The 20,994-nt window shown below is 42.5% G+C and overlaps 1 protein-coding gene across 12 annotated transcripts in view; it reads right to left on the bottom strand.

Annotated features, from left to right (window-relative positions):
- The window catches only part of lrrc7 (leucine rich repeat containing 7), a 100,876-nt gene that overhangs the window by 2,902 nt on the left and 76,980 nt on the right, over positions 1-20,994 (bottom strand). For 3 of the 12 annotated variants that reach the window (XM_020049317.2, XM_020049312.2, XM_020049311.2), the window contains 14 exons: positions 18,864-18,933; positions 18,635-18,734; positions 17,293-17,417; positions 16,990-17,178; positions 16,496-16,630; positions 15,083-15,169; positions 13,656-13,767; positions 12,259-12,442; positions 9,415-11,218; positions 5,898-6,050; positions 4,778-4,897; positions 3,840-4,115; positions 3,586-3,678; positions 878-952 (listed from right to left, as the gene is read on the bottom strand). In XM_020049317.2, the coding sequence (XP_019904876.1) occupies positions 878-952; positions 3,586-3,678; positions 3,840-4,115; positions 4,778-4,897; positions 5,898-6,050; positions 9,415-11,218; positions 12,259-12,442; positions 13,656-13,767; positions 15,083-15,169; positions 16,496-16,630; positions 16,990-17,178; positions 17,293-17,417; positions 18,635-18,734; positions 18,864-18,933 (3,523 nt within the window). The other 9 variants (XM_034293808.1, XM_020049313.2, XM_034293809.1 and 6 more) reach the window with 7 other exon arrangements.

A 20,994-nucleotide genomic window follows, 5' to 3' on the forward strand; every position in this document is an offset into this window, starting at 1 on the left:
ATCTGACAATCTACATGGATACAAGGCCCTCTCTACACTGTGGTAGACACTTACCCCAACCACTTCTCCCCATATGCGAAAGTAGTATTCTAACTTCTTCAGCGGGAACAACTGTATCAGAGTTTTCTGCGGACCTGGCGTTTGAAGGGGGACAAACTCACCGCAAAGCTAATAAAACAGCCTGGAAATCAATAAATAATAATTTATACCAACATTCAGATAATAACCTTATGTTCATTATCATAGTCTCTCTTTTATTTGAACCCTATCTTTGTATAACACTGCTTTACAATAGCAATTATTGTGTGCATTTCTAGTTTCTAGTCACGTAAGGGGGGCGGTTCTAATCCTCAATGATGACTCCTGAAGTATTTACAAGAGACCTGAGCTAGCATCTTTTAACACTGAACTAGAAAGATAGACCAGATTCAATCTTTGCAGCAAAATGCAAAGTCAGAAAGATAGAAAAGATTACAGATAAAAAAATAAAAAAAAGAGAACAAAAGGCTCCAAGGCTTTCAAGGTTATAAAGAATTGAGATCCATACTTCTACATTTACTAGCATTTCAGCAACAACAAAAACCCCATTCAGCCAGCTCATTACATTGCTGGTTGTCACTCGGTTCCCATGCATCTAAAACATGGCACTAGACAAATTGACTGAATGTTATCAACTTGGATCTGCTTAAATGTACCTTTGGGATACTTGACTAACTGAGAGACAGGAATAAGAGGACCATGCTGACTTGGTAGACACTCGTGCATCTAGAACAAAATGCCACATGCAAAGCCTCTACTGGCAATGTGGCGGAGGGAGGATGCACTCACAGACTCAAGGGACAATGGTGATCGATGCGGTGATGAAGAACACAGTTACCTTCAGTATTTTGTCCCCAGGCTGTAGCAGGTCGGAGGCCGGTCCGTCAGGCTGTACCCTAGTAACAAAGATACCCTATAAGTCAAAAGCGATATGAGGTTAGGAACCACATGGTGAAGATGGTTTAGAATCTTTGCCTTTCAAACTGGGTGTTTGTCGCTTTTTGGTTTGTGTTTTTTCCTCGAACTCAAGTTCTGTGCACAATTTTGATTGGTAAACTATTGCCTGAATTAACAGGGTTAGTTTAGCTGGTCTGTAGAAAACATGCATCTACCATAATTTTAAATGGAAGAACTAGATGCCGTGACGTGGCATTTAGATTTATAGTTATGCTCATAAGTTTGTATGCCCTGGCAGAAATTTTAACATTTTGGCATGGATTTAGAAAATATGACTGATGAGGCAAAAAAAATATATTTTATTTAAGGAGAGTGATCATATGAAGCCATTTATTATCACTTATTTTCATTTATATGGCTCCTTTTTAAATCATAATGATAACAGTAATCACCCAAATGGCCCTGATCAAAAGTTTACATACCCTTGAATGTTTGGCCTTTTTACAGACACACAAGGTGAGACACACAGATGAAAATGGCAATTAAAGGTGAATTTCCCAAACCTGTGGCTTTTTAAATTGCAATTAGTGTTTGTGTATAAATAGTCAATGAGTTTGTCAGCTCTCACGTGGATGCACTGAGCAGGGTAGATACTGAGCCATGGGGAGCAGAAAAAAAGTCAAAAGATCTGCGTAACAAGGTAATGGAACTTCATATAGATGGAAAAGTATATAAAAATATATCCAAAGCCTTGCAAATGCCAGTCAGTACTGTTCAATCACTTATTAAGAAGCAGAAAATTCGAGGATCTCTTGATATCAAGCCAAGGTCAGGTAGACCAAGACAGATTTCCGCCAAAACTGCCAAAAGAATACAAAGAAGATACCCACAGGCAACCTCAGGAGAAATATAGGCTGCTCTGGAAAAAGACGGTGTGGTTGTTTCAAGAAGCACAATACTACAATACTTTATTGTAGTATTGAAAATTAGCTACATGGTCGAGTTGCCAGAAAGAAGCCTTTACTGCACCAATGCCACAAAAAAGCCCAGTTACAATATGCCCGACAACACCTTGACATGCCTCACAGCTTCTGGCCCTGTGTTTGGAGAAGGGTCAACAAGGCCTATAGTGAAAAGAATACCATCCCCACTGTGAAGTATGGTAGTGGCTCACTGATGTTTTGGGGGGGGGGTGTGAGCTCTCAAGGCACAAAGAATCTCGTGAAAATGTATGGCAAGATGAATGCAGCATGTTATCAGAAAATACTTGCAGACAATTTTCATTCTTGTGCACGAAAGCGGCGCATGCGACACTCTTGGACCTTCCAGCTTGACAATTTGGCCCTAAGCACAAGGCCAAGTTGACTCTCCAGTGGTTACAGCAGAAAAAGGTGAAGGTTCTGGAGTGGCCATCACAGTCTCCTGACCTTAATATCATCGAGCCACTCTGGGGAGATCTCATGCAGGACGACCAAAGCATTTTGCCAAGATGAATGGGCAGCTATATCACTTGCTATATCACAAGAATTTGGGGCATCATAAGCAACTATTACAAAAGACTGCACGCTGTCATTGATGCTAAAGGAGGCAATACACAGTATTAAGAACTAAGGGTATGCAGACTTTTGAACAGGGATCAGTTTGTTGCCATGTTTTGTGTTATGATTATGCCATTCTGTTATGACCTACAGTTGAATGTGAATCCCATAAGAAATAAAATACATTTGTTTTGCCTGCTCACTCATGTTTTCTTTAAACATTTTACACATATTACCAATTCTCCAAGGGACTGCAAAATTTTGAGCACAACTGTACCTTTGAATTAAAAAACCTACAGCATTTCCTATGAAAAAACACTTTGAAAGATGTTTCCTTTTTCATTGCTTGTTTCCTCACAGAAATAACTATTAAAGGCAGAGATAATAAATACACCAATCTTTGCATGCATTTAAAAGATGTTCAACAAACCTTACGAAGATGCTTATTTAACACAGTTAAACAATAACTGTTAATTTGATACCGAATAACATTACAAGCATCTAATGACTCATGCGTTACATCAGGTACATCTGGAGGCGTCACAGGAAAGCAGGCCCATAGAAGATTCCCTCAGTAATCAGCATGTAACACCTTTCAGTGGGTTGTTAAGATCGGGGATGATATGCATACAAAATATACAGCACATTCAATGGCTACAACAATGTCTACATTTACCCTTAACTATATGTCCCCAACCCTCCCAATCCAACAACTGATTCTGAACAACTCTTTCTCACTGCATCCTTTCTCTGCTTTTAAATGGTACACAGACAGTATTAAACTCTTGGACATTTGCCAACCTTACAACTACATCACGCATCTTTGCCACAGAAGTGAGAAGTCAAATACAAATCGATAAAAAAAAAACACGCTCGTCGCTGTCGCATAATAAAACGGTTCAAAGTTAACCAAGTCAACTGCAGCGCCACATTCAGTACTGCAGCAGCACCTGTTACCATGGATACTCTGAAGGGAGACATACAGTTTTGTGCAGTGGTTATTCAAACAGCTTAAGGGACGAGCTACAGCAGTGGAAACTGGAACAGGCTCCTAAGGCACAGGCTACACAGCATCGGACCCTCACAGAACATTCCGCTGCAGCATTCTTACCATGTCAGAAGGCTTGAAGGGGTTCCCTTGGCCACTGATTCCCCCTGAGATGCTGAACCCTAAGCCAGGATTCTTCTCTATCCGTACACAGAACTGTGAAACGACATCATAAATATACATTTTGGTATCACATAAGTGGGCAACAGATCTGAGGGAAAGAAAGAGGGAGACGGAGTGACAGAACGACCGGAAGGGGGAGAGGGAAACGGAAAAACCAAAGCGAAGCGATGGAGAGAAGAGGCGTGACGGCCAACCTGCTCCTGGAAACCATCCATGCTCTTCTGGCCTTTGGTCTGGATGAGGCAGCGTGCGCTCTGGGGCCGGGGGCTGGTGGTGGTGGCGGCCATGGGCAGAGGAGACTGGTACTGCTGGATGGAGATCTTGTTGATGGCTCCCTCGTACTGCTGGTCCCGCACCGAACGGTGTGGGGGTGTGGCCGACGCGGACGTCACAATCATGGTCTGTGACTGGTGGGGGTGGTGGCCGCCTGCCTGTGGGTAATTCAACCCGTTAGGCAAAGAGTCAGGAAGCTGCAAAGACGCAAACGTCACGTCTTACAAAATGCCAGATCAACAGACAAGATGAGGTCCAGCATGCTTCTTCAAAGCCCAACGGCCATACAGGGACTTTCCTACAAATCCGGTCATCCTAAATGATGTGATTAATACAACAGAATACACAAACCACAGTTTTCTTTGCATTCATGTTATATCAGAATTCCCTGGTCTAGCGTTTCATTATTCCTGCTCAGACACTGATGAGAAGAATGTGCCCACAATAAAATGACAGTCAAACTAAGGCAGTGGCAAACAGAGGTTGCCAGGGAGACCAACCAAGAACGGGGCGCTGGTGGAATGAATCACGGGCCTTGATAATTTCTCCTGACATTTAAAAAAACACTGACATAGCAATCACCGCTAAAGCAGCCCATCCTAAAACAACAGGTTGAGCAACCACCAGAGGTGTAGTATGAATAAGACAGGACATTTCACGAAGCATATAAGGTTATACGGTTGTAATGTAAGATTGTAAAAAACAATGGATGTGTGGGCGTTGATCTGAGATTTTACATGAAATGTACTGGTGTGTCATATGAAGCTATTAATAAAGTACAAGTCCAATATTTCAGTCAGCAAGATGAGTGATAATGAGGGTTATTAGCACAGTAACAACTCCACATTCCAGAACAAACCTTTTTCATTATGTTTTCCGGGGGCACGTCTCTCCTTCCCAGTGAGTAAGGAGCCCACTGAGTGGTGGGAGAGACCATCTCCTGTCCATTGCCTAACATATTGCTCTGTTGAGAGGGCGTCTGACGAGAGAATGGGGTAAAAGAAAAAAAACAGGCTTCAGAGTATCAATAAGGCTAACCTTTGTCATTTGCAAACATGACTGCTGTTTAGCAAAGGTGCAGTTAATTTACTCTGCTGATTATAAAGAGGTAGCCATTGATAAAAATAAAACTTGAAACCAAATGGGTACCTCAAATAAATATTTTGACTGTAACTTCTTTATAACGAGAAGTTTAAAGTTAGGAATGAATACTGAGGTAGGGGTAATTCACCTCCTGTCATCATGTACTCATATTATAGTTTTTTGCTTAGAATGGACAGGGACAGGTATAGAGATATTGTGACAGGCAAGAATTTACAGGCTGGCTATCAAAATAATATACTACCTAAGCACTACAACATCTACAGGAGAAAGATAAGCGAGCGAGAAACTCAGATACAATCTTTGCTTTTCATTTCAATGTGCTTGTCTTTGCCCTAAAATGCACAGTTTCTTTATTCCCTAGGCTCAACAATTCAATAGAGGCTGTCAAGTAAGAGAGTGTACAATAGCCTTACATTGCAAAAATAGCACAGAGAACAGCTGTAGCCCATAGAGCTGAGCAGACACATTGATCGCAGACATGCAGCACACTGCAGACACTGTCATATTTCAGACAACAGAAATAGAAGACAGCGCTTTGGCTAACGTTGAAATGGGAGGGATCGCCATGTCAGTCATCTTAAGGCTTGTTTCACACCGACACAGCAGGCGTCGTACATTAAGGTTGTGTCGGTCAGATGTCTGGGTCTAGATTCATTTCTCTGTGTTGTTCTATCTAGATGCATATCTGTCAGTCTTTAACGCATATGATAGAGGTATATTCACATTTTTCATTGGAAGGATTCAGGATTATTATGATGAATGTTTTGAAACTTTTAGGACAGATTTGAATAAACACTGTTCACTCTTAATCACATGAATGTTAAAGGGTTTAATTGTGCCCAGAACTGTTTTGGTGTTTCCTGGTTCATACTCACATTGGGTAGAGGTAGCCACTGTGTTGTTTGGTTTTCATGCTTATTCGTGTTATTGTAAAAGTTTATTGTCATGCTTCTGCCTGCATGCGGTGCAGTATAGCCTCCAGAGTACAGCATGCCGAAGTTTACTGTGTTGTGCTTAAGGACAGCACTCTGATTGGAGGGAAACAATCACGTGACATGAGTAAATGGATGAGCCACTGGGTAAACGGGATTGCACCAACACACATTGCGTAGCTGCAACAGATAAAGTGAGCTTGACAAACAGAACAACAGTACAGTGTTACTACAGTAGCAGCACAAACACATTGAATACACTCATGGATACAATATGACTAGGTATATCATACAAGCAACAGCACAGACTTTAAGAGATGTATAGAACTTGCCTATATTATCAAGGACTTGTTTCCCAGACCAAGATTAAGCCGACAAATCGAGTGCTTTTTAAATTTTGCAATTCTTTTAAAACTTGAATTGCTTCGATAGGTGAATTAATAGTCACAAAGGTTTTTACACAAATGTGCTATTTTGATAAATGTTGCTCCAAGCATTTTTCCCCTTAAATACAAATGTAACTTTAATACAACTTTGATTAAATGTATGACTCTGAAGTGTTATGTATATAAATGAAGATTAAGTGCACGCCTGTAGCATCGGCTGACCTATCTGAACAGGCAATAAAGCTAAAACGTCTGAAATTTCCCATAGTTATTGGGGTTCATATATTGAAACCCAAGGTGATTAAGATTATACTCCGCTATGATTTGATGTCAGGTTTACAGGCACTTTAAGTGCAGAGCTAGGCTTAAGTATATAGGAAACCATCCCAAATTGTAGTGGTACAAACAAACATATATACTTATCTTGTTAAAGTTTCATTCAATTATTAATGGTAGAAAAAAAAATACAGTGCCTTCAAGAATTATTGGACCCCTTGTTATAGATAACCAAAAAAAGTATAAAACATGTACTTGTTATCAGCTTGATTACATATAATGAGAAAATACAACCTTTGATTCAGGTAAAATTGTTCAAAGAAAAAATACAATGAATTATGTTTTTTCTCAAAAATTGATATCACCTCCAGAAATGTATGTGATCCAAATCTAATTCAAGGATCCTATATAGCTACTTGATTGTCGAATGCCATAAATTTGGATTGTCGTTCCAAATTCATGGCATTAATAAGGAATTAGTCACCCATTTCCGGCTATAACAGCCCCTGCTCTTCTGGAAAGAATTTCCACTAGATGCGGGAATATTGCTGCAGGGATTTGCTTCCATTCAGCCACAAGAGCATTAGTGAGGTTAGGCACTGATGTTGGGCGATTATGCCTGGCTCACAGCCTGCGTTCCAATTCATCCCAAAGGTGTTTGATGGTTTAGATTAGGGCTCTGTGCAGGCCAGTCAAGTTCTTGGCAAACCATTCCTATGGACATCACCTTGTGCACAAGGTCATGCTGAAACAGGAAATGGTTTCCCCATACTGTAGCTAAAAAACTTGAAAGCAAAGAATCATATAGCTTGTCATTGTAGAAAGTATGGAGGGAGAAAAAGAACTGAAAGTACTACAAGAAACCTGCTTCAGTTTGCTAAAAAACTGAAATGTACCTTTCAGCAGAACAATGATTCCAAGCACACGGCCAAGCATAGTGTCTCAAAGGTGAATTCCTACAGTGGCCCTGTTAAAGTCTTCCTCTGAATTCCATTGAGAATCTGTTGCACTATTTGAACATTTTAGTCCACAAGCTTTGTCCATCAGATCTTAACAACCTAGAGCAAATTTGATATGAAGAATGGACCAAAATGACTCCAACACTGTGTTGAAAGCTCCTTCTTTCCCGAAATAATAATGTATCTGGGTTTTGACATAACACAATATCAAAGTCACCTTACAAAAATAGATTTTCACTTGTTTCAAAAATATCAAACAGAACAACATTTGTAAGTACCATTTGCAACTCAGTAATACGAATTGATCAAGGGTCTTAATCCTTTCTCCAGGCAAAATATTTACAGTAGGTTAATTTAGCAGGTTCAGAGTTAATAAAGAACCTTTAAGTGGTCATCCATGTTCTATTTGAACCCCATAGATTGGGACATACCTCATCATGAAATTGGATCTCAACATTAGATCATTTTGTCATGAATTAGCATCACGCCAAGTTTGAATATTTAGCTAAAACACCATTAATCATTGTGTTAGACTGACTGACTTATTAAGTTTACTTCCACCACAAATAGCATCTATGAACTGTATGGCTTTTGCCACTGGCCGTTTTAACAGTTTATTAGCCAGTAATAGGCCTACTAGTGTCTACTTACTACTTGGAATAGTGACAAGAATTTAGCAATACCTAGCGATACTGAAGATGAGACTTTACACTGACAAAGCTATTTCCTTTCATGGCACAACACCGTAAATTTTTCTTTAATTTGTGAAAGACCTTGTTAAAATAAATATCAATATAGGTGACTGACTTTTTCCTCTTTTACTGCGCAAGGGGTTGTGAAGTACACAAATCCACCAGAAAAAGTGGTAAAAAAAAAAACAGCCAGCAAGGTTTTTGTCTATCCTGAACAAATCCTAATGCATACTTTGTTTTGAAGAATTGAGCAATTGCTAGCCAGACTGAAGACAAACTTTTTTACTGTCAAAGCTATTTCATTTCATGGCACAACAACATTTGTTTTTCTTTCATTTGTGAATGCCATTGATAACTATCCGTATAGGTGACGATAAATTACTTTTTCATCTTGTAAAAAGACAAGAGAATCGTGGAAACCCCTCCTCTTTTACTGTGCATGGGTATGTGGTCTATATTACCCCAAAAGGCATGCACATGCATGCACATATAACCGTAAACAGTTTAAATTTAGGCTTACTATATCGTGGCTACTGAAGTTTGTAGCCAGCAACATTTTAGTCTATTCTGGACAAATCCTAACAACTACTTTATTTGGTAAGCGGCGAAGATTGAACCCAAGCCCTTTGTGTGACAGTCTGTGTCTCTAACCACTATGCTATTTAACAAGGGGTAGTCAGTCAGGCACTCAGTAAGAGACATTCGCTCCGCTTACGGGGTCCAGCAAGTCTGGTAAAAATGTGTTTTCTCTTTGAACAATTGTACCTAAATTATATGTTAGATTTCTCTCACATTTTTGGGGGAAGATCAAGCTGCTTTCCTAGCCATTTTTGCTCATCTTTACTAATGGGTCCGACAATTTATGGAGGACAACGTAAGAGCAACACAAATTAGAGGAAAACTTACCATGTCAAAAGTGTTTGTGCTTTTTAATCACCATCACCAGACGTCATACATACATAGTGAAATATCATGTGAAATTGGTGCCTTTCCTGGAGCACATTACTGCGACTGAACACATTTGTGCTGATAATCTTGCGGTCATGTGCCGTGGGTGTCAAAACAACAGAAGCTCACATATAGATGGTGTATAAACGTGTAAACCAATCGGTGCACTCACAGAGGTGAGTGCATTTGTCAAACTTACCCGGTCTAATCGTTTGGCCTCTATGTGTCTAAGCAGCTGCTGCCTCCAATCTACTGGCATCTTAGAGGACATATCGTCAGGCTTATGCTGCAGCTGCATTGTGCGCATTTTGATCTCATCAGGGCTCTTTGTGTTCTCAGTGCACGTGCTCAGGTTATAATCTGGGGGCATCTTTTCCAACAAGGCAGCCATGGTGGGTCTGGCAGACACGGGCCTGGCCTGAGACGCGCCATACGTCTCCGTGCTGTAGCTTCTGGCAGACAGGGGGCGCCGCTGTGTCAGGCTCTTGGTGGGATAGCACATGATGGGCTTCTTGGGCTCCTGGTAGGAGGAGTAGTCTTCCTCGTACCTGCCATTCCTCTTGTTGTACTGTTGGTCCTGCTGGGTCATGGTGGCCAGGCTGTTCTGGTGCTCCAGCATGCCTTTGAAGTGCTGCCTGCCATAGTGATCCGACATCTGCTGCATCTCCTGGGCCTCCTGAACCCTGCGGAACAGGGCCAGCTCTGTGGAGCTCACCAGGGAGTCCGCCCGTCTCAAAAACCCAGGCCGGGATCGCTGACTGGGGATGGGGAAGGGTTGTTGCTGCTGGGCAGGCTGGTTCTCCTCATTGACCGAGGGCTGAGAGTAGGAGAACATCTGATCCACGGGAGGGTAACCCCGGTAGCCCCTTGGGCTCACCAGCTCCTTGGGCAGGGTCTTCCCTGGCTGGTTCACATACTCGGGGGTGTTGGGGAAGGGTGGAGGGGCCCTCCTCTCCTGCTGCTGATTCCTCATTTCCATAGCCCCCTGAGGGTTGAAGCTCTGGTCGAAGTGGTAGACCTTCTTGGGGACGGGAGGCTGCTGCTGGCTGTTCTTGTTATTGCCATAGGCATCGTCATCGTCCAGCATTGGGGCGGACTGGCTTCGGGACATGCTCTGCTCCATCGGGCCCGGCATGTCTGGACGGTCAACACTCCCCTGGTTCTCAATGCTAGAGCTGTAGCTGTCCACGGGAATGCTGTATACCTTGTAGGAGCCCATGTCTATCTCATCGATGCTTTGGGACTTCTTGAACTTAGCCTTGACCTCCTTCATCATGGGAGAGAGGCGCTCTGAGCTCTTGCTCATCACCATTGCCCCTGAGCTTGGTCTAGTGGGCTTGGGCTGGACATGTTGGTACAGATTAGACATGTTGGCCTGCTGACTACTGCGTCCCTGCCCCTGTCCTGAGTTCCTGGAGTCTAGGTAACTCCACGTCCCTGTGGAGGGGAAAGTGCCCGGCAGCTCCCCGTGAGGCATCTCCTGTTCAAAGTCCTTGTGATCGGGGTTGGGGCTGTTGCCTGGGGAGCTCAGTTTGGAGGGGAAAGCTGTGCGGTCCTCGAAGGGGCTAGGCGTCCTAGTCCAGTTCTGCCACGGATTGGCAGGGGGAGGCTGAGGCACTTCAGTTTCGGGGGTGGTGCGGACGTTGTGGAATTGGTGGGAAGGGTGTTGGTGAGGGGTGTCCTGCAGCTCCAGGGGGACGCCCACGATGCGCTCCTGCCTTATGAGGGGCCGACGGCCCCCGTGGGAGGTGGAGGTGCTGCGGGGCTTGGAGCCTAGCATGGGGTTACCACCGCTACTACCGCCGGGGGTCTCCAGGGGAGCTTCTTCAGACACAAAGCCGGTGTTGTCGTAGTGGGAGGTGTCATTCCAGTTGTCAAAGGTGTCGCTGAGGGGGCGTCGCTCGCTCCGCTGCTGCAAAGTGTTAGAGGGAGGGGTCTCTCTGGGGTCTCTCTGACTCAGAAGGGGCTTGGTCTCGATGGGCTTGGGGAACTGCTGAGCGAGTCTGGAATGACAGGAAGGTGGGAACAGCTATGACAGCATGTCATTTTATGAAGGTTTATGTACTATAATGAATTAATGCAATGTGTTTAATGGACCTGAAAATATGCTCTGAAACACAAATTTCCATTTACAACTTTTGATAGTTCATTTCAAAGGCTACATTTGAATATGATTCTGTGTATTTTAAAGTCATGCTTGCCTTGGGCTGTATTGCTGGCATTTCAAAGGGAATTTTATCTGAACGTATTTCTTTTTTTTACAACAATATATCATAAAAGGGAAATATGTCCAGTCGAAATATGTCCTGTATTCAGTAGAGGTCTGAATGTAACAGTAGAAATATCAAATAGTCAACACAAACTTTATCCACAGATGAAAAAAGGCTTTTCTAGTGAGCGCTCCATCTGTAGAATTTCAGCCAGGATAAAAAAATAACAATGTTCTTTGAAGTTCTGGCATGGACTGACTGAATTTTCTCTTCAGCCCCAATGGTACTGTTTCAGCCGTGCATTTCAATAAAGATCTAAGTGAAGAAGAACAGTCCCTCTGACCTTGGCTGGGCTGACAGAAAGAGAGAGAGGAAGAAAGAAAGATAGCGACAGGACTGCTAGCAAGATGTTCTGCACTGTGTTGCCCTGTCAGTCTTATGGAGATATATGATAATGGGAGATGCCGAAGAGCATTGGTTCCACCACTCTCTTCCCTCACATAGCCACTTGACAGCTGGAAGTCCACCTCCTGTTCACCCAGGTGCTCTACACAAAAACCCCTCTGTCTCAGGAAACAGACAAGTGGAATCGACGCCTGGTGGACGACATATTGACACAGTGCAGCGCTGAATGTGACCCATCAAGCAAGCACATATCAGCCCACAGGTGGACGTGAAGCAGCACACCACGGTAGGCAAACCCTGGCTGGCCAATGAATTCTGAAAATATGAGGCCATGCAGAGCCTCCGATCATACGAGTTGGCTTTTCATCCGTGTGTCTGTGGCCGGTCTTTTGACGGACTGTGGGTTGAAAGTGAGTGAGCCACCCCACCTGTTTGTCCAGTGCTGCTGTGGCACTCCTCCATCCTTCCCAGCAGCCTGCAGTGCAGCCACGTTCCCAGGGGGGTTGGAGGAGCCAGAGGAACCCTGGGACGGAGAGTAGTCCGAGTAGGTGGCAGACGAGCCACTGTTGTTCAGGCAATGCATCTTATCTGGGTCGGACTCATCAGTAGATTCTGTCGGGGCAGAGGAGGGAGGAAAACAGTGTTATGATAACTACCCCCTGTGAAATTCATCTATATCAATATCAATTAAGGGGAAAAATCCGGTTCAGGTCACTGCTCATGTTTCCACCTAAAATGATGGTCGATCCAGGTCGGCAGGGGGGGACAAATCCTACTGGACAGCACTGGATGCCTTTCCTCCTAAATCCATCAGTGAGTTATTATGTAATGAATTCCAATTAATATCCTTTGTACCCTATCTAATTAGGCTACAACACTCCCTGAGGACATTATATAACAACTGTACATTGCAGGACTCTGTTTTATAATCTTACAGGAGGAAACATACATGCTATTAGAAATAACAATAGCAAACACAGGGATTTTCACTGGAGAGCTTTGAAAGCTTGAGGCTTTTTCACGTCAGGACTGGATTAGAGCGGAGTTAGTGTTTTTACTGACAAGAGGGTCAGCCTCCCACCAATTGCAATATCAGCCCAAATGACTTGCAGAAACTAACCAATCAGCTTATTCTCTGGTTTATTAGAGTAGGAGATAAAAAATGCTGTTTGAAAGTATGGTCTCTGTAGCCGGGGGTGGTCTCATCTGCTCCCTCTGGCACATGTGTGCTGGTGCAGTGTTGGTTTGAGTCCGGCCCGTTGCTCTTTCAGCAGGAGCTCTCCCCTTTATCTTTCTCTACAGTTAATATCATGAATAAAAGCATAGAAATTCCCCAAAACATCAACAACAAAAAAAACATCTCTGAATATACATAATGGCCTCGAAGCACTACGGCAAATGTTGTAAAATCTAGTTTTTAAAATGAAGAATAATCATCCTAACAGCCTTTTTCGACTGTTGTAGTTGACTGTTCTAACAAAAATCACTAATTAGTGAAATTACAGCATTCCGATAGTAAACAGACTGGGGATTATTTAGTGAATCCTTAGAAGAGATTTGTGTTAGATGATTCTTCACACAGGGCCAATAAATCTGTAAACCATGTTTCAGTTTTCTTTAAACAGCTTTTGCAAAAGTTTAGCCACTTTTCTCTTGTATCGGTCAAATCACCTTTAAGTAACACAAACCAAATGACTGTAGGTAATTCGTTTTTTGCATGTCGACATGCACATTTCTTAAGTTAGCTGAAGTTCATAATGGAGGTTGTCAGTTATGTTGTGTTTGTATTGAATTAGAATACCACATACTAAATGTCAGTGCCTACCTTTCTTGTCTTTCCCCAGTAATACAACCTTTGGTTTGTACATGGGCGGCTCCACCAGGGTAGGCCTCATATCAGAGATACGGATATCATTCGGAGAACCGCTCATGGAATCCTGAAAAAATATAATGTGTTACCAAACTATAGTTTTTACCAAAGAAAAGACTGAAACATGAGAACAAAACGTACATACACAGTTTTGTTAACAGCTTCAATGACTTCCCTCCACAACCTTAATGAAGTTGCTATTACAGGAACTAACAAAAAGACACAAATATAGAACATATCTGACCATCATTGCACTGCTTGGGGTGATAGCATCAGCAGTAAATGAGATCGCTTTCTCTGGTTCCTAGTGATGTATGGCCCACTGGAACATGTTCTATCTGTGACTTCCAGCTCTCTTAGGACTCAGCAGCCTACACCTTGTTTGTTTTTTGTTTGTCCCCCATGTGTAGCTTTGTTCACTGCCCCCCCACGGGGGAAGCCGAGGCAGCCGAGCAAAGGGAGACAACCACCAACCCTGCTTCCCTGCAGACCTCCAGGAAGCACATCCCGGGAACACACAGAACATACTGGCGCATATTTATATCTTCTTCAAACTCCTCCTGTTTTTTGGGGCCTCCAGTCCCAGTTTTTACTATTTAGTGTAAAAAAAAGACTGCCACAATTTTCTATTATTTGCTGTATGACGTATATATAATTTATGAAAGACATAATCCGAATACATAGTGGAGCTACTATGACGATTTAGCATGTTCAACACGCAGTGTTGATGTTGTTTAATTGTTGCATTTAAAGTTAGTTTTGGTCTTTGATTTCATTGTGAACTCTGCAATAACCGTTTAAAGTGATTCGGCATGCACTTTACTCTGCTTTCAGTAAAAATACCACTATCAATCAGTACCAAGGTTATGTTCTCCATAATTAACCAGCACGTTCTCTGTGGCTGGAAGTAATTGATATGGCGGGCTTGATGCTACGGTCACGTCTCAGGGGAATGCTTCATTCATCTTATATTTCAAAACAAAAACAGCTGTGAAGCGGCTGCAATGTGTCATGCCAGTAAGTGCTGGAGTTGGCCTTGGCATTGCCAGTCAACTACCCATTTGCACACTATGGTAAACTACAAGCTGAGTTTTATCATTCCTGATGCACAAACTATACAGGAAACAATTCAAGGCCAGCTAATGTCCAATTCCTTCATGAATAAGAATGTACTGTATTATTATGTGCATTATATACATTGAATAGCTACACCGGCATTTCTAATTTATCTTTGCGATACAGTGCTGTCCACCTTTTCATGATAATCAGATCTAGTTTCACCAGATGTTTTACAGTTTTTGTCAGGGTGCAAAGAGGCAGTGGAAAGTCACGCCAGCCGTGGTTGAGCAGACTGTCTAATGTCTGATCTCACGGCCACTTACTATGAGGCAGAAACAGGAAGAAGCTGTAACGGCCGAGGACGTACTCTCTGGCTGTGGCAGCTTGGGAACCACGCGATGTAAAGAAATCTAAGCAAAACAAACAAACACACAAACACATACAAACAAATAAAAAATGGAGAGGAAGTTTTCATGGTTCTAAAAAAAAATTGTGTAAGGTAAAGAAGCATGACATCAGCTCCCTACCCCTCCACCCCGCCAAGTGCCCCAGTTCTTGTTTTTTTCACAGCAGCACCCAGGAGTCTTTCTCCCTGGAGCTTCGCGGGAGGAGAAAGCATGAGGCAATCCAAAGCAGTAATGGACACAAGTACACAGGACATTTGCAGCTCTGTCAAAGCATGTTACAGAGAGATAAAAATGTACAGTAACAGATTTTGCCATGCACAGAAGGACCTTCCAGCTCTGATGAAAATAAGTGGTTGCTAGTTGACTTGGAACCTACTTGTACCAGGAATGTGATTCTTGATGTATTTTGTAGTAAAAAAAACTAAAAGGAGATCTACATCTCATCTAAACATAAATGTATAAATGTAATTTTAAGGGAGAAAAAAACAGCATTAATGCATATATAACCCGATGTAGATTTCCAGAACCCAAGGCTCCAATATACAGTTTACAAAGAAATTCCTGTAAAAAGATACAAGATAAGTATTGTATGACCTGCCTAATTCATCTCCTGGCCACTTGACTCTGGAAAAAGGTGTTCTGAGATCAACTATTCAGATCCAGCCTGTTGGAGTTGACTGAATACAATTGACATTCAACACTGACCTTTGCTCATTTTGTTAAACAGCTTCTGCTGTTCATTCATGCAGTATTTCAAGCCTTATCACAGGCTACAACGTCCATGCTAGGTCAGACAGTGGCAACTTACAAATGCGCTAATACTTCACATTTGGTTAGAGCCAAGTTAACCACAATTCCAGCAAAAATAAGATTGTTTCAAGATACGCATGCCAAAACAGTAGGAACAGCACCTCAACAGAGTACCTTCTTACACTGACTTGCTCATATCCAGAGAGAGATACCCACGTGAGGCCATCATGGAAGCTTTGAGGCTTCCAGATAAAAGGAGTCTATGATCTCTGCAGATTTCAATTGCATCACCTCTGAAAAGCTGCTGGGCTACAGTTCTGTGACACTCAAACTCTGTCACACCTGATGAAATGCTGAGAGCTTAGACTACACTCATCTACGGCCCACACCTACTCTGCTCGTCTCACCTGTACCTGATACAGCCACGCCGAGATGCCCGGAGGCAACTAAGGACAAAATAATCTGACATCCTCCATGATGCCCAAATGGGTGCACAAGCTGTTTTTCGGTGTTCAGGGCGTTTCAAAGGCGTGAGAGACGCTGCATGTCCTCAGAGAGATTCAGGGATTGCTCATGTACCTCTGAGCTCTCGGTCAGATCCTCCTTGTCAGAGCGCTTTGGGATGTCAATGGCAGAGTTGTGGATGGCGCTCTGCTCTGCCATTTGAGTCTTGTTGAACTCTCTTTCTCTCTCCTTCATTTCTCTCTCCAGCACCTAAAACAGACATTTTTATATGACATATCTGTCCCATTTAGCCAAAGAGGACTTTGTATAAGGTGATACATACATTTCTGCATATGCTACGAATATATACAGTACCAGTCAAAAGTTTGGACACAAAACAGCATTAATGCATGTTTTGTACTTACCCATTCACGAATGGATGTGTCCAAACATTTGACTGGTACTGTATGTGTGTGTCCGTGAGCGAGTTAGAACAAAAAAAAAAAAAGATTAAACCTGTGGCCAAACATGCTTAACATGTACATCCTTACTAACCAATCACTCAACAACCCCTAACAGGGAACAGTGGGAGAGCAAGATACGATGGTATTTGTGACCAGCACCAGTACCTCTTTGGGGGGCATCGGCCACGGAGGATCATACTGCTCTTGTTTCCGAGATTCCATGTTGGTACCAGAGGAGTTAGTGCCGGTGCTGAGGGGATGCTGGTTTTTGCCCACCATGTTTTGCACTGACTTCACCATGTTCTTCAGATCTTCTGGGTATGGTGTAGGGTAGCGCTTCAGATTAATCTCAACCTGGAAAGGGAAGACAGGTGAAATAAACAAAATAAGCATAAAACCTGGACAAAAAGGGCAGGCAAAACGGTGAAAACTGAAAATGACTGGGGGAAACGGGGGAAAGTGAAAAACCTTGACTTTTCCAGAATTGTCCTCCTCTTCCTTCTTTTCCTCAAACTCGAAGGCAACGGTCATCCTCTGCTGACGCTGCTCCTCCCATAAAGTCGGGTTGAAGCTGTCACTGTCCGACTGGTAGTCTGAAGAGGACGGCCGGAGAGACAAGGAGGTTTAACTGACTTACTGTGAACTGGTCTCACACTGGCACTGCTCTGACATTGCTCACTTCACCGGCAGCACGGAGGGCATTGGCACCTAGCCTAACCGTCTGTCAAACTTGCTCGAGTGGAACCACATAATAAATTCAGTCCCATCTGAGCCTTAAAGGGAGGTTTGGTAAATGACACGTGTTCTCTGTAGTGCACACGTATGACTCCACCAGATTGGATAACAGGGCACTAAATCAATCGTGAGTTGATATTCATTGCACCTTAGCCAACACTATGATGTACAGTGGGGAGTACTATGATGTACTGCCGATTTTGCAGGTTTTCCTACTTACAAAGCATGTAGAGGTCTGTAATTTTGATCATAGGTACACTTCAACTGTGAGAGACGGAATCTAAAAAATAATCCAGAAAATCACATTAAATAATGAATTTGCATTTTATTGCCGTGTTTGGAGGAAGAAGGATGAGTACAACCCCAAGAACACCATCCCAACTGTGAAGCATGGAGGTGGAAACATCATTCTTTGGGGATGCTTTTCTGCAAAGGGGACAGGACGACTGCATCGTATTGAGGGGAGGTTGGATGGGGCCATGTATCACGAGATCTTGGCCAACAAACTCCTTCCCTCAGTAAGAGCATTGAAGATGGGTCGTGGCTGGGTCTTCCAGCAATCACAACGACCCGAAACACACAGCCAGGGCAACTAAGGAGTGGCTCCGTAAGAAGCATCTCAAGGTCCTGGAGTGGCCTAGCCAGTCTCCAGACCTGAACCCAATAGAAAATCTTTGGAGGGAGCTGAAAGTCCATATTGCCCAGCGACAGCCCCGAAACCTGAAGGATCTGGAGAAGGTCTGTATGGAGGAGTGGGCCAAAATCCCTGCTGCAGTGTGTGCAAACCTGGTCAAGAACTACAGGAAACGTATGATCGCTGTAATTGCAAACAAAGGTTTCTGCTTTTCTGATGTATCAAATACTTATGTCATGCAATAAAATGCAAATTAATTACTTAAAAATCATACAATGTGATTTTCTGGAATTTCGTTTTAGATTCCGTCACTCACAGTTGAAGAGTACCTATGATAAAAATGACTGACCTCTACATGCTTTGTAAGTGGGAAAACCTGCAAAATCGGCAGGGTATCAAATACTTGTTCTCATTTCCAGCCACGGTGCCTGGTCAGCTCACCCTCGTCATGCCGTGGTTGCTGAGGGAACATGTAGTTGGTCAGGACCCTCTGCTTGGTCTCCGGATGGGCCTCTGTCTGGAGAGGGATCAGGGCCTTGGACTGCACAGCAAACAGGCACCCATTATTATGGATTATCCCTTCAAGTGCAGTTAATATACTGGCAAAACATCAGTAGAATTGCATAATAAAATAAAATAATAAATATAAATAAATAACACTCTTATTTACCTGATTGTCTGAAAGCCAAAGAGCAGCAAGATCTTTTAGTTTTGTGAAAGTAAATGGCAAGTTCTTTAATCTGTGTATGGAAAAAGATAAAAAGAGTAAGAAGGCATGTCATCTCCTTGACTACATACAGATAGTTGTCTATTATTTCATTTTACTTTCATAAACTAAAGATGAAGTCTGGGACTTTTGCAACTAACAAGAAATTCTTTCAAACCCCTCGTTTGGGCTGTATGTGTAATATTTTATTTATATGTGCATAATCTATAAATTACAAACTCAAAAGTGAGTGTTTTTTTATGGGGCATATATCAGCAACAGTACACAATTTCGAGAACCCACTTTGGCACAACAAGACAATTTTTGCATCCAGTGGCCAAAAATCCCAGAATGCATCTTTAACAGAAAGAAGAAAAAACATCTGTAAGGGTTATTGTACTGTTCTGTAACGTGTGTTTTTTCATTTGCTTTGAGCTTAACGTCACACCATACTACACACTCTCCATAAGCGAGAGACACTTTGTGTTATGATTTGCTCAGAAATGCAGATCATTGTAAAATCAGTCCCCTGTGAAAAGCCATTTCTACTTCTCAGCTGAAGAACAATCACAGCATGCCTGACTGACAGTCACTGCGCAGAAGAGGTTAACTCATACACATAGGAGTAGAAACCGTGTCACCATGTTCCACAAACTTAGATCTGACAACAGGCATCTGTTAATGCCAGGAGTGTCATGGGCTACCACAGCGAAGGAAGCAGGGTTAGGATGATTCCATCCCAGGCCTGAAGCAACCTATCTGGTTGAGTGCTCACTGCTCGGGTGTGTCGTGCTCCATGTGGAAGCAGGTGTGCCTAATGGGTATTGTATGTTAAGCGATAGTAAGGTTTAATTACCTTGGATCCAGTTTATCACTGGCAGAGCAACCAAACATCTCATAAAGAGCTTTCTTAATTAGCCAGGGGGCAGGATAAGGGCTTTATAATGCTGTGCAGCTATCTTAATGCAATATTAGCAAAAATAAACACTATCCTACGTAGTTTATATAAAAACTGTTCAGAAAAATGTCTCCACTCCACCTATCCTCTGTGTGAATAAATAGGCATAACACAAGCATATGAAGCTGTCTCCTTATCAATGACTACGTGAACATATAGATTCATTGGCCCTCATTTATCATTCTTGCGTAGAAACGGACGTATATGTTGGCGTAAGATTTTGCTTACACTCCTCTCACCGCCTGATTTATGAAGCTGTGTGTACCTTTAAAATCCAGGTGTACGCAATACCTGCCCTTGATAAATGCCGCAGCTGAAAATGATCGTCATTAGAATAACACCCCCCTATATATTCAAGTCTCCGCTTCCCCCACACCCTCATTTTACGCCATGGACACACGGAAGACGGCAAAAAAGAGAAACTTCTCTGATGTGGAGATTGAGACGATCACCAGGGAGGTAGAAAGAAATAAAATTGTTTTATTTGGCAGTTTAAAAAGCGGAATAAAAGATGATGATGTGATGTGGAGTACTATTCATTCACATTAATAATTGCATGACAATTTGTAATATTCGTCTTATTATTTTATGATATTTATTATTAATGACGTTTTTTGTTATTTAGAAGAAGAATGTCGTTATTATTATTATTTCTATTATTATTATTATTATTTAAAAGAAGAAGAATGTCATTTTTATTATTTTGTCAGTCTGAATTATATTTTGGTCATTAAAAGCCTTTTATTACTGAACCCAGTCCGTGCGCAACTGCCGGGCCTAACCCTGAAACGTCATGTAAAGCGCACAGGCTCGCATCTGAAGGAATACACATAAATCAAATGCTTTGGTAAAGTCACACAAATTAAACATTGAAGTCCATGTTGCACAAAAATAAACACTGAAGTTTGTAATTATTATGTTGTTGTTTTATTTACAGTGGGTCATAATATATCATATCTTTTAGTTTGTCAGTGCGTTAGGATTTTTTTTTCAGCGCATTTCCGCACTAACTCAGAACGTGCGTACACCACCTCCTGAGCTGGCGTAGGATTTGAGAGTGCCGTACGCCAACGTCCATATTGATAAATCTCAAAGTCACCGTGGTTTTGGGTGTACGCCAGGTGTACGCTGGAAATG

The sequence above is a fragment of the Esox lucius genome, chromosome 8 (genome assembly GCF_011004845.1).
Source record: "Esox lucius isolate fEsoLuc1 chromosome 8, fEsoLuc1.pri, whole genome shotgun sequence".
Taxonomy (NCBI): Eukaryota; Metazoa; Chordata; class Actinopteri; order Esociformes; family Esocidae; genus Esox; species Esox lucius.